The sequence below is a fragment of the Orycteropus afer genome, unplaced genomic scaffold, assembly GCF_000298275.1.
Source record: "Orycteropus afer afer isolate SDZICR_OR568_19922 unplaced genomic scaffold, OryAfe1.0 scaffold00035, whole genome shotgun sequence".
Classification (NCBI taxonomy): Eukaryota; Metazoa; Chordata; class Mammalia; order Tubulidentata; family Orycteropodidae; genus Orycteropus; species Orycteropus afer.
The window spans coordinates 8,556,629-8,571,100 of record NW_006921622.1 but is presented as its reverse complement, the minus strand read 5'-3'; the positions used below and the strand labels follow the sequence as shown (position 1 = coordinate 8,571,100).

General features: G+C 37.5%; 1 protein-coding gene across 1 annotated transcript in view; it reads left to right on the top strand.

Moving 5' to 3' along the window:
* Positions 1 to 14,472, top strand: part of NEBL (nebulette) — a 183,457-nt gene that overhangs the window by 28,791 nt on the left and 140,194 nt on the right. Inside the window, exon 5 of the mRNA XM_007936355.2 lies at positions 3,915 to 4,025. Within this exon, the coding sequence (XP_007934546.1) occupies positions 3,915 to 4,025 (111 nt within the window). The remainder of the gene's footprint in view (positions 1 to 3,914; positions 4,026 to 14,472) is intronic.

Below are 14,472 nucleotides of genomic sequence, written 5' to 3'. Positions count from 1 at the left end.
GGGCAATCCTACTTCCGTAGTGATACTGCCTCGGAAACCCAAGGAGGGGTCGCTATGAGTCGGGGCCGACTCGACGGCACATAACAACAACAATGTATATATATAATATAAAAAATATTTTACAAGATCAAATAAATAAGATTAATGTATATATGACTTAAACATGTAAATATGTAAAGCTTATAAGACTACATGGCAAGTGGCCTCCACTATTTAAGTGAATGGCAATCTTAGTTCTCAATGTATGTAGGGAACAGTATTAATCTGGGGAAGTGCCACACAATAATGACAAATCCTAAGAAATCAAACTTAACAGAAAATTTATTAGCTTGACATAATTTTCTATTAGCTGTTTTAAGGGATAAAATTAATATGAATTAAAGTTCAGCTGCCTCCAATTTGATGTTATCTTGATTCTAAAGTGGTACTTAGTAACAGCTATAAATGAAATGACTATTTTAATGTTGCAAGTAGAAAATTACATAGCCTTTTTAAGAAAGAGTGCTTTTAAAAACTGTGCTTGATGACTCACCATTTCTGTGATAACTCACAAAATGATCAGCTGCATTGGTTATGTGTATGAAGTCATGAGTGTGATAGTCTAAAATACAAAATAAACCAGGCATCCAGCAAAAAAGGAGACAAGCATATGCTAGCTTTTTCTACTTACTAAGAAATAAAAATAAATTTCGTAGACCTTTTTAAATTATTTTATACACTGAGACCATACATTAAACTCCCCTTCCCCCACCAAATGTTATTGAATGTAATGGAACTGAGATAATGGGTATTCTTAACTTGAATGGAAGTTCTTAATGGGTTTCCTGTTTAACATAGTTAATTGGTGACAATTTAAAGATAAATTAATCAGATTTAGATATCCTGATGGATTAAATTGATGGACAGACTATCTAATAAGATAAATTAAAACCATTGCATTGAGTTAATTCTAACTCACAGTTACCCTATAGGACAGAGTAAAACTGTCTCACAGGGTTTTCGAGACTGTAAATTTATGGAAGCAGAGTCACATCTTTGTTACACAGAGAGAGCAACTGGTGAGTTTGAACTGCAGACCTCCCAGCCAGGTGCAGTGTACCACCAGGGTTCCATAACAAGATAAATTACACATAGAAGAGTGTGAGATGCTGCATTTGAGTTGATAATCCACAAGGATTGGATGTGGGACATTCTATGTGACTGATCAAGACAGGATAAGATTGAAGGACATTAGTTGACAGAAACCTCAACATAGCCATGAAAAGAAAAATGTTGGGATCAGTGGATACAGTAATAGCATTTAGCACATGGAAGGTGATAACCTAGATAACCAAGTCTAGTTTGGATTGGAAAGACCCTATCTGTTACATTGCAGGCACTTGAGGAAAGAGTTGGATAAAATGGAATTGTGGTGAAGACAACGTCTATGTTGTACAGGGGTTCAGTGCCTTAATTCATGTGAATCATCTGAAGGTAGAGAAGTCATTGGGTGTTGTGTTGTCACATGTGAACTTCTGTCTTGTGAATAAGACTTTCTCTTTTCTTCTTTTTTCTAATGAGTTTTATTGAAATATAATTTATGTATAGTGAAATACACAAAACCAAAGTGACATGGGTCAATGCTTTTTTTTTTTTTTTGCAGTGTTCCCTCCCTCCTTGGCAACCAACAAAGAACATTTCCCTCCATATATAAACCTTTCCTTGACTCTCCACAACAACGAACTAATACTATCTTTGTCCTTCTGTGATTGACTTATTTTACTCAGCAGAATGTCCTCCAAGTTCATCCATAATATGTGGTGTTTTGCAGATTCTACATTATTCTTCAGTGCTGCATAGCACTGTTGTGTGTGTGTACCATAGTTTGGTCATCCACTTTTCCATTGATAAGCTCGTAGGTTGTTTCCATTTTTTTGCTATTGTAAATAGTGCTGCAATGAACCTGAGTATGCATATATCTGTTCCTGTCCTGGCTCTCACTTCTCTAGGATATATACCTAGTAATGGGATTGCTGGGTCAAATGGTATCTCCAATTCTAGCTTTCAAAGGAATTGCCATATTGTTTTCCACAGTGGTTGTATCACTTCACAGTCCCAACAGCAGTGTACGAGAGTCCCAGTCTCTCCACATCCCCACCAGCATTTGTTATTTTCTATTGCGTTGAACCTTGCCATCAGTGCTGGGGTGAGATGGTATCTCATTGTTTTGATTTGCAGCTCTCTGATGACCAGTGATCGTGAGCATCTCTTCATGTACTTGCTGGCCACCTGAATATCCTCCTTGGTGAAATGTCCATTCGTGTCTTCTGCCCACTTTTCAATTGGATTTTTAATTCCTTTGCTGTTGAGGAGTTGGAGTTTTCTATAAATCTTGGAGATAAGTCCCTTGTCAGATATGTAATTATCAGCAAATATGAATTCGTTGCTGTCACTTTTGTCATGTACTTTTTGTGGTGTCAGTTTCTTTATTCATATAATTTTCTGTGCTGAGCTCGTTTTGTTTATGGATCATATTAACACTTCCTTTGTTGCTATTGTTTTCATATTTGCTAAATATTTGTGCTTGTCCTCTTTTTTATTTTGATGGGAAGGTTTATCATTTTTCTTTAAGGTTACCCTGTGATTTATAGTTTTCTTCCCAAGTTTAGAACAGTCCGTTCTATCTTATAGTTGTCTTGACTTCCCTATCATCTAGAAGTTCTGTAATGACACAGTTTTTCCCCTCTGTTTGGTTTGTAGTTGTCCTCATTTGTCATTTGATGTCTCTGGTTCCCTGTTTACAATCTTGTAGGCTTATTTACTTTGGATACTTCCATAGCTGGGTTGGTTTCTGGGTTATGTCATCATAACCCAGATTGTTGTTGGCTGTTGTTGCTTCTCTGTCCAAAGGGCTCCCTTTAGCATCTCTTGTGAGGTTGGTCTGGTTTTAACAAATTCCCTTAATTTCTGCTTATCTGGAAATGTCCTAATTTCACCATCATATTTGAGGGCCAGTTTTGCTGGGTACATAATTCTTGGTTGGTGTCAGTTGTTTTCTTATGATTTAAAATTTGAACACACACAATCCTAAAAGCTCTTGGTGTAGAAGATTTCCCAAAACCATAGCTGAGATTTAAGTGACATGAATGTGATGGAGATTTCATGTTTTGGTCAAGGACATTTTGAAATAAACAATAAGGAGTTAGAAGTCTTAACAGAAGCACTAAGATTAAAGCATCATATATATATAATATCTTGTTATTGAGGCTTAGGCAAACTTAACCATTGGTGGTGAGATTTTATAGTTATATGAAATCTTAGTAAAATGCTGAAATGTACAGATAATTTTTTTTTTTTTAATTTTGTATTTTGGTGAAAGTACACAACCAAACATGCACCCTTTCAACATGGACATTTCATTGATGTTGATTACAGTCTTCATGTTGTGCTACCTTTCTTGCTATCCTTCTCCACATTATTCTACTTTCATCTTACTCATTGCCCCCGAAGCTTCTTATCCAACCTTTCAAATTGCCATTGTCAATTTGATCTCACATGGATAATTCTTTAAAAGAGTACAATGCTCACAACACTGCTATGCACCAGGAGTTGTGCCAAGACACTTGTCATTTCCAGTTCTCACAAAAACCCTGTGCTGATTCCCACACTCTTATTAATTAAGATAAGCTCTTTTTCAGTTTGAAGATGACTTCAGGCAATAGTTTTGGTTCAAAGTTTCAAAGTTATCTCAGAGCAGTAGTTTTGGGGAGTCATCCAGTCTCACTGGCTCAAGAAAATTTTGATTCTGTTGAGATTTGGAATTTTGTTCTGCATTCCCCCCCCCGCTTTTAATCAGTATTCTGCTATAGAGACAGATAAGAATTTAATACATCTCTGAGTAAAACTGACCATATTTTTTTTTTTTTTATTAAAAGGTTGCCTACAAGCAGAAACATGATGCAACCAAGGGATTTTCAGATTATGCCCACATGAAGGAGCCACCTGAAGTCAAGCATGCCATGGAGGTCAATAAACACCAGAGTAATGTAAGGAAGTTCATTCTCCATAATTTTCTGAAAAATTGTTAACCCACATCAGGGTTTATGAATATTTTGTTCAGATTTAAATATTATGGCAACCTCTACTCCAAAAGGGATTGTTAAATGTCTTTTGTTTTTCTCTCTCAGAATTCAGTCACAGGTACATATGAGCTATTTTGTCAGCAGTCATTCAAACCTGTTGCATGCCTTCAAAATGTCAGGCACTTTCAAACATGGAAAATTCTGCTTTGAAGAAGACAAATATGGATTTCTGAACCTATTGGGTTATTAGCATTTCCTAGAGCTACCCTTGATTTGATGCTGAATTCAAATGGTTTTCAGTCTAGAATTGTACTAGAACTGGGAAAATAAAACAGAACAAAAGCATATATTAGAATCAAGGGCCCAGGGAAGAAAACAAACTCTAGCTAAATTGTACCCTGTTTATTTATTTTGAAATTTTATTTTGGAATTTATTTACAGTCCTCATGTATTATTTTAGAATTTTGTGGGGAGAAAATTGTCACACTTAGACCCAAGGAAACTATCAAAGCAGTGTCTAATGGCTGATGTAGAAGCAAAAGACAAAAGGGAGGAAGTTGCCCTGTAGAAAATTCAGTTCTTCTTTGGTTGTTAGCAGCTAAATCAATCCTTTCATGCATTTGCTCAATTACCACGATTCTGGTGGCCTACAAGAATAATTTTTTCCTGAAATTCAGGGAGGAGCTTATTTCTTAGAGCATCTTTGATTTGATGCTGAATCGATATGGTTCTCAGTTGAGACTTGTATTAACTTTTCATTGTGAGTTCTATGCTCTATAAAAGAATGTGTGAATAGTTTGTCAGGTTCTCCATGAGTTAGGATACGTTAAGATAAAGCCCTACTTAGGTCAAAGAACCTTTATTTGGGAAACATCTTGAAACATCCTTGTCATCTGACTGAATGTGGTTTTGCTGGCTCTGCATCTCGAGAGCCCAGCTATATACTAAGGTCTACACCAGTGTCTCTCTGCACGTTGGCAACAACTATTTGATATTAAATTGCAATAGGTCAATGTTTAAGTAAAAGCTGCATGAGGTTTTACATTCTAACCCAAATGTATAAACATATGGCAATGCCAAAGTGCTTTTCTAGGGTAGGTTAAGATTGTTAAGACCTAAAATAAGCTCCCTGTCTGTAATCACTTAGCAGGTCGTTTTAAGGGGATGCTTTATAAGAACTGCTTCCTTACAGAATAACTATGCTCATCATAATTACCACTGAGCACTGCTATGCACCAGGAGTTGTGCCAAGACTTTTGTCACTTCCAGTTCTCACAAAAACCCTGTGCTGATTCCTATTTAATAGATGAAGAAAATGAGACTAGGAATCATATTCCCAAGTCTGCTCTTTCTGTTGCACCATGCTACCACCACCGTCTTAGAGGTCACTGAAAATGAATCAAGATTTTAGATTAAATTTTTAAAGTGAAAAGCAAATAGGTTATCACCAGAATTCGGAACAGAAGATTCAATGTGATAACAGGATTGTGTAACAGACACCCTGAGCTCCCACTATCTGGTGCTGAAGGGCCTTTGAATTCACACAAACGACTGTGGGTTAGAAAGTGGTAGTGGTGGTCTGGCTGGGAGCTTGTGTTTTCTGGATCCTGGGAGGCCCTTTCTAACTCTGTAATTCAATGAAGTTCAAATACGGAACTTCTTATCATAGAACTGGTGTTATTATTTTAACTCTGCCTTTTCTTTTAAAAGGTCTTTGATTGAGGGATTGAGGGAATAGGAGTATAAAGCCCTTTTCTCCTGCATTCAATACTGTGTACTTATGGGAGAAGAATGTGTTTACTTACACTCCTCAGCCAGCTCGCTTCAACCTTTACATGCAAAGTTTGTACACATAATAGGATTTAGAAAGTGTTTAAGACTATTTACTCAGATATTATGTGAAAATGATATTTGTATTCTACCTGTGAAGGAGTTGATATTTCTCTAGAGTCAAGCCACTTATAATAATACATTTGTTGTCCCTACGATATGAAATTTAATATAGATCTTCAAAGCCATAAAAAAAAGGAAGTACATCTCTTGGTTCAGTGAGTGATTTTACAGAATCTATGTGAAAGACAACCCTGTCTCTCCTATAAAACTTCAGTCCGATGAAACACATTTGCTGAGAGTTTACTAATAAAATTATCCTTTCATAATGTGGAATGTCACTTTACACAAGGGCTATCAATAACTTAATTTGATTTAAAATAAAATGTGCTGTTACATATGAACCTGATTTACCTAGAAGCAATGCAAGTCAGTATCTTTGCGTACCTTTTATGTTTCCAACAAAATCAAGCCAGCTTTCTAGATACATTAGAGAACCAAGAAACTGGGATAATTTCAGTTCAGAGGAAAAAAAATCATTAAATCTCATTTTAGATTTTAATTTATGCCTTCTTTCTGATCAGAAACTTTTATTAGAACTATCATCAGTTGGGATAAAGGGAATGATGTTTCTTTTAGAGCTTTTTTCTCCCTTACATTTTTCAGAGATGTGAATAAGCAAAAGAGGATGGGGGGCAGAATTCTTCCTGAGTTTTGAGCTGATTTCTCACCTCTGAATAAGATTTCCTAAGTGATGAGTATTCTGGGGCCAGTCATCTTTTCTGTCACCCAACAATTTAATGACTACAAAAGAGGAAAAAAAATTCTCAGAAAATCCTCCACTGGAACATATGAGGGTTTGGAATCAGGCCAGGTTTAGAATGCTTGCCTTGCCATTTCTTGGCTGGATGGGTTTGAACAAGTTACTTGATGTCTCTGAGTCTCAGTTTTCTCATCTGTAAAATCAAGAAAATAGTATCTACTTCATAGAACTCTTATAAGTAATCAATGAGGTAATACATGTAAAGGGCTCTGCAGAAGCATTATTCTGTCGAATAGTAGGCCTATTTGGTCCTCTTCCAGTTTTTAAAGGGTGATTTGAGAGTATAGGATGATATCATAATTAACTTAAAATTATTTTTTTAAGTTACATTTATAAAATCAATATGAAAGTTATATTAAGAAGTATTTAGGTCAAAAGGGCATATTCAAAAGGTTCCTGGACCCATATAACTACCTATTTTGTTGATACTATGATTAAAAATTAATTAAAAACAGCCAATCTAAATCCTTTTGAATCTTAAGGGACACAGTCTTGCCAACTTTTTCTGATGTAATTAGAAACACTGAACTATTCTATCTTGCTACTTTCGCCTAAAGAAGGGCTTGTAATAAAACCCCTACTTCCCTTATTTGTTCTCATCAATCTTATCAGGGACACAAAATCCAATAGTTCTGAAGTAAGTCAAAGAAAATTTAAATCTCTGAGTTTAAGTTTTGTAAATAATATGGTCTACACAGACTTCTGATGGAATCAAAATGGTAAACTTTCTATAACACCCTATTGGCAGTTGATTCAAAATGCATTAGAAACATTTGCAGCAAGGAAAGAAGAAATTTAATGTTCTTTTCAAGAATGATAAATGTAGTTTCCTAAAATTAATAAAAATTTATCCGTAAACAAAATTTCTATTCCATTGAAAGTGAAAAAACTTGAAGATAAATCAGTAAAATGATACTGGAAATATATTTATCAGCTAATGTGATTCTTCAGTGTGACTTACAATACCAAAACCCACTGCTGGCTATTGTTGTTGCTGTTATGTGCCATCGAGTCGACCCTGACTCATAGCAACCCCTCCTTGGGTTTCTGAGGCAGTATCAGTATGGAAGTAGATTGCCCAACGTTCCTTCCGAGGGGTGGCTAGTAGGTTTGAACCGCAAGCCTTCTGGTTAGCAGTCAAATGCCTTAGGCACTATGCTACCAGATCTTCTCACTGTTGTCTAGTAGATTCCAACTCATAGCGACCCTGTAAAACAGAGTAGAACTTCTCTATAGGGTTTTCAAGGCTGTAATCTTGTGAAGCAGACTGCTACATCTTTCTTCACTAGGGCTTCTACTTACAATACAGTACCTTAAAATTTAGTATTAAGATAAGTATATTATCATTTTCTTCATCTCCAAGTCAGATTTAGTGATACTTATTCTTCCTTCTTTACCAAGATTGTGGTGATAAAATTAAATCAAATATAAGAAACCTTTATATCAGCTATAAAATATTTATAAAAATGACAATAATAATCATAATAAACTGCCCTAGATACAACTCCGTACTTTACTCTTGATCTTTAGAAGATTCAAAACATTTTTGTCTTCTGATGAGTGTCAGATCCTACATTTACTTATTTTTAAAATGTTTATATTCTCTTATAGAAACATGATAGCTACCATTTAATAATTTAGGAGTTTTTTTAATGTGCTGCATGGCTAGACAGGAATAAACCTCATTAAGATAGAATTTCAAGTCCACATGCCTATTTGAAAATACCTGGAGGGCTTCTATAACGTAAGAGTTTATGATGATGATGACAAAAGATTTCTTGACAAAGACGAACAAGTGCTTCAAAATTATAATTTATACAGATTACATTGCATACTTCTGTTCCACGAACCTAAAAATATGTATGTGTAGTGTGTAGTTTCTTCTCAGCAAGGAACTCATTTTAACCCCTCTGGAGAGTAGCAAAGAGAATAGTTCTGGTCCATTGGATTTGTTTCCTTTTAAGTCTGTCTTAGTTCTCTGGTGCTGCTATGACAGAAATACCACAGGTAGATGGCTTAACAAATAGGAATTTATTCTCTCATAGTTTGGGAGACTAGACGTCTGAATGCAGACTGCTGGCTCTAGGTGCTGGCTGACGGCCCCTCCACCTTTGCCTTCAGCTCTGCTTCTTGTTCCAGGCCAACTGGAAATAGAGGCATTTCTAAACCCAGTCAGCTGCTGGCTGCTGAGGGTGGTGAACCCAAAGTTGGTAGGTAAAATGGCATAATTCCAAGAGCAGCAAACAACATGGCAGGCCACTGGTTATCCAGATGTACCAAAAAATCTGGAGACCTATCCCAAATTTTCTCCATAGCAGGCCACACCACAAAGGCAATTGATTAACTTCTCACAGCAGAGTGTATGAATACTATCAACAGAAGTATTTTATAAAATCATTCTATATTGAATTATAGCATTACTAGTTAAAACATTATTAGTAACTAAGTAGAATCCTTTTTAGATTTTTCTCCTTTTTCTTTAATCACTAATTCATTCCAAAAAAGTTTAACGATACAGGTTCAGAAATACTGATTACCACAGTATTGTAGTAAAGCCCCAGAAAATTTGACAAAACCAGCGACTATAAATATAGTGGCAACAGTTCCAGTAAGATTGCCAGAATAGGCAGACAAACTACACAGACCATCTTCAATAAAGAAAAGGGGAGCCAATTACCACAGATACAGAAGATAATCCTGGAGTCCTGAGCTTTGAAGGGAAGGATATAGAAGGGTACTAAACAACTAGTAGGAGCTCTGGTAGCATAGTGCCTAAGGCACTTGACTGCTCACCAGAAGGCTGGCGGTTCAAACCCACCAGCCACTCCTCGGAAGGAAGGTTGGGCAATCCTACTTCCGTAGTGATACTGCCTCGGAAACCCAAGGAGGGGTTGCTATGAGTCGGGGCCGACTCCACGGCAAACAACAACAACAACAAACAACTAGTAGAAGAACTTGCATAGAAACATCAAAAAAGGAGACATACAGAGCTATGGACTGTCAGAGATCCTGATGGCATGGACAGCTTGGATATTTCCAGGTGGTGTTAGCACCTAAGAATTAACCTAAAAATGGGCACTGCTAGCCACAGGCTATGTAGAGGACTGCACTGGTGGCTGTTGAATAAAAGGGGAAACAGTGAAGAAGGAGACAGACTGAACTGTGAACTTTTGGCTGTCCCAAGGGTGCAGCCATTTTGAATGGTTACAAGCAGTTCAACCATTTTGGATATTTAAAGTGACAGTGTTCTCTCAGATTCCAGGGCCTAAGAATAGGCCCCACTTGCCAGAGACAGCAAGGACATACCAGACAGTGAGGACTGGAAAGGTGTGATATTCCCCTTGTTACTCTTATATCCCACACCCTCTTGGTGAACAGAGGTACAGATGTAGCTCACCCCCAGCTACCTTCTGGGCCGGCAGGAATTACATCCCAGTTTGTGCACTCTGACAGAGCCTGGGTGCCCTGCCCTGTCTGCCCCATTTTTTTTTTTTTTTAGTTTGTTTTTCTCTGTTTTAAAATTAATCTTTTTTTCCCCCTTCCTTTTTATTATTCTTTTTATTATTATTTTTTTCTTCTTCCCATCTTGAGTTTTAGTTTGAAGCTTTTTCTCTGTTCCCTTCTCCTAGTTCCCATTTTTTTCTTTCTTGTGGTTTTCCCCATTCCTTTATTATTATTTTTTTCCCCCCATTTTTTTCTACATTATTTTCCTACTCTACCTCTTTTCTCTTATTCACCACCCATCCCCAGATATTGTGGGTGTTTTCTCACCTTTTTCTATTCATATTCCTTTTGACTTTTTAGAATATTTCTTTAAATATTTTCTCCCATTATTGCTTTTCCTCTTTTTTTTTTCTTTTTCTTTTCTCAGTGATTGTTCCTGTTTTTGCAGGGTGTGTTTTTTGTCCTTTCGCTTTTACTTTTTTGATGGTTTTTTTGATTGTTGTTTTTGTCTAATTGAGTAGGAGACAGCAACCGTGCCCATATGACCCAACCACACCCACATCTCCTGCAGCTCCACTTACTGAGCAAAGGCCACCACTTCCTTCTGCACCAGCTGGTCAACAATATACGACCACCATTAAGAGCCTGACTTACCCTTAGCTGATCTTCACAAACAGTTAACAGAGATCTGTGCAACCACTCTCATTCTCTATCACACCCACCAGGAGACAGGTAGTGAGTGCATAAGTGTTGCCAAGTAGTGACTAGAGGAGCACATTACCCTGTGTGGTAGTTATGTTTGTGTGTCAACTTGGCTGGGCCTGGTTGAATGCCTGGGCAGCTGGTGGTAGTTATTCCCCATGATGAGATTGGCAGTCACTTCCATGGTGGGATCTATCACAGGTGGCTGAGTAGCTTTGTTTGGGATGTGGTCTGCTTCTTGTATTGAAGGAGAAGCTTTGGGAATGGTCTCTAGCTTATGGCACTCTTGGATCCTGCATGTGGCCATGTCTTTGTTGAGCAGCCTGCCATGCTCTGCCGACCTTGGAGCTTACAATGGGCTTGAATTAATGGCCTGCCTTGTGGTTTGGTAACATCAGGACTGTGCCCTTTTACTTGTCAACCTTGGCTTTCTCAGCCTTAGCAGCCAGCAGCTGTCTGAGTGAAGAAATGCCTTTAGCTTCAGTGGGCCAGGAGCTGGAGGCAGAGCTGAAGCCCAAGACTGAGGGGCTTTCACCCAGCCCCTAGAGCTTGGCACTTTGAACTTGAACTTAAATCCTCTAAATTATAAGAATAAACTCCTATTTGTTAAGGCCATCCCATTTGTGGTATATTATTGTCAGAGTGGCACTAGGTAACCAGAACACCCTGTTTACTCAGATACATACAAAAAAAAAAACAACAAAGCAAATGAAAATCTTAAGAGAATCGTTCCAACCTACAATCACCAATTAAATATAAATGCAATGAAGTCACAATATTTTGGAGACAACAGACCATCATAGTCCACAAAAAGAAGCAAGATAAAGTGGTAGAAACAAGGGACCAGGATACAGACCCAGAAAATAACCCTGAGGAAGAAGCAGCATTGGAACTCCCTGATAAGGAATTCAAATAAATTATATTTAGGTACTTTTAATGGGCTGAGAGACAGATCAAGGAAAACACTGACAAAATTAAGAAAAACACAGACAAAATCCTAGAACAATTTTGGAAGAAAATACAAGAACAAAATGATTAAATAAATGAAGAGTCATCAATACTTTTTGAGTGGAGTGCATTTTGTATCCTTTCTAGGATACAAAATCTACAGGTAGAAATCTAGAAGATTAATACTAAATTTTCAGAAATAGATAACACATTGAAAGGGCAAAGGAGTAGAACTGAATTAATGGAAGACAGAATTAGTGAGATTGAAGACAAATACCTGAATACTTCCTTGGAGAAGGATCTATCAGAAAAAAGAGATCAAAATAAAATGAAGAAAGCCTAAGGTTCATGTGGGATACCATCAAAAGGAATAACCTACGTGTAAGTAGAATTCCAGAACAGAAAGAAACAAACAAAACCACACAGAAAATTTTCCAACATTTGTTGGGAGAGAACTTTCCTGATATGAGAGATGAGAATATATCTATTCAAGAAGTCCAATGAACCCCAAACAGGATAGACCCCAAAAGAAAATCACCAAGATATATCATCATCATCATATACTCACCAAAACCAAAGACAAAGAAAGAATCCTGAAAGCAACATGGGTAAGATGAAAAGTTACCTGCAAAGCACATCCAATAAGACTGAGCTCTGATTTCTCAGCAGAAACCTTGCAGGTGAGAAAATAATGGGATAATATATAAAGGAGCTCTGGTAGCATAGTGCCTAAGGCACTTGACTGCTCACCAGAAGGCTGGCGGTTCAAACCCACCAGCCACTCCTCGGAAGGAAGGTTGGGCAATCCTACTTCCGTAGTGATACTGCCTCGGAAACCCAAGGAGGGGTCGCTATGAGTCGGGGCCGACTCGACGGCAAACAACAACAACAACAACAACATATATATATAACCATGAAAAATAATTTCTAACCAACAATTATATACCTGGCAAAATTGTCCCTCAAATATGGTGGTGAAATAGGACATTTCCAGATAAGCAGAAATTAAGGAAATTTGTTGAAACTAGATCAACTATACAAGAGATGCTAAAGGGAGTCCTTTGGAGAGAGAATCAACATCAGCAAACAACAACCCACCATTAATACACATGATGATGTAACCCAGAAACCAGCCCAGTTATGGAATTATCCAAAGTAAAATAAGCTTACAAGATAGTAAACAGGGAACCAGAGACATCAATTGGCAAATGAAAACAACTACAGAGCAAAAGAGGGAAAAAATAGCGTAGTTACAGAACTTCTAAATGGTGAGGAAGTCAAGAGAATTGCATGATAGAATGGACTGTTCTGAACTCAGGGAGAAAATTATAAATCACAGGATAATCTCAAGGAAAAATGATAAACCTTCACATCATAATAAAAAAGAGGACCAGCACAAATATTTAGCAAATCCTAAAATAACAGCAACAAAGGAAATGATAAGACGATTCATAAACAAGGTGAGCTCAGCAAGAAAATTATATGGGACAAAGAAACTGGGAAAAACAAAAACACACAACAAAATGACAGCAACATATTCATACTTGTTGATAATTATACTGAATGTCACTAATTACATTAAATGCACCATTTAAGAGATGGAGAGTTGCAGACCAAATAAGAAAACATAACCCATCACTATACTGTCTACAAGAGACACACTTTAGAGAGAAAGACAAATATAGACTAAAAGTCAGAGGTTGGAGAAAGATATATCAACAAATGGCAACCAAACAAGAGCAGGAGTAGCAATATTAATTTCTGATAAAATTGAGACAAAAACTACCATAAGAGACAAAGAAGGACATTGTATAATGATCACTTGAACAAAAAGGCATGACCGTAATAATTATCTATGGACTCCATGAAAGAGCCCCCAAAATACATAAATGAGACTTTTAACAAAATTGAAAACACACTGACAACAATGAAAACTATGAGATGTGCTTCTAGCGTGTGCAGATGAAGCCACGGGATTCAGTGACACTCTAACTGGATAATAATTACAGCTTTGAGTACAGTGCATTGTTGTTTGTTGTTAGGTGCTGTCAAGTCATCTCCAACTGCCAGCTCCACAATCCCTGCTATGCCTGAGCCCATCGTTGCAACCACTGTGTCAATCCATCTGCCTGAGGGCCTTCCCCTTTTTTGTTGACCCTCCACTTTACCAAGCATGATATCCTTCTCCAGGGAGTGATCCCTTCTGGCAACGTGACCAAAGTAGGAGATAAAGTCTGGCCATTCTCACTTACAAAAAGCATTCTGGCTGCACTTTTCCAGGACAGATTTATTAGTTCTTTTAGTAGTCCATGTTACTTTCAGCATTCTTTGCCAACACCACAACTCAAAAGTATTGATGACTCTTCAGTCTTCCTTATTCATTGTCCAGCTCTCACATGCTTGTGAGGTGATTGAAAATACCATGGCTTGTGTCATGTGCACCTTAGTCTTCCAGGAGATGTCTTTGCTCTTCAGCACTTGAAAGAGGTTCTTCATAGTCGATTTGCCCAGTAATATACATTGTCTGAGGAGCTCTGGTAGCATAGTGCCTAAGGCACTTGACTGCTATCCTGAAGGCTGGCGGTTCAAACCCACCAGCCACTCCTCGGAAGGAAGATGGGGCAATCTACTTCCGTAGTGATACTGCCTCGGAAACCCAAGGAG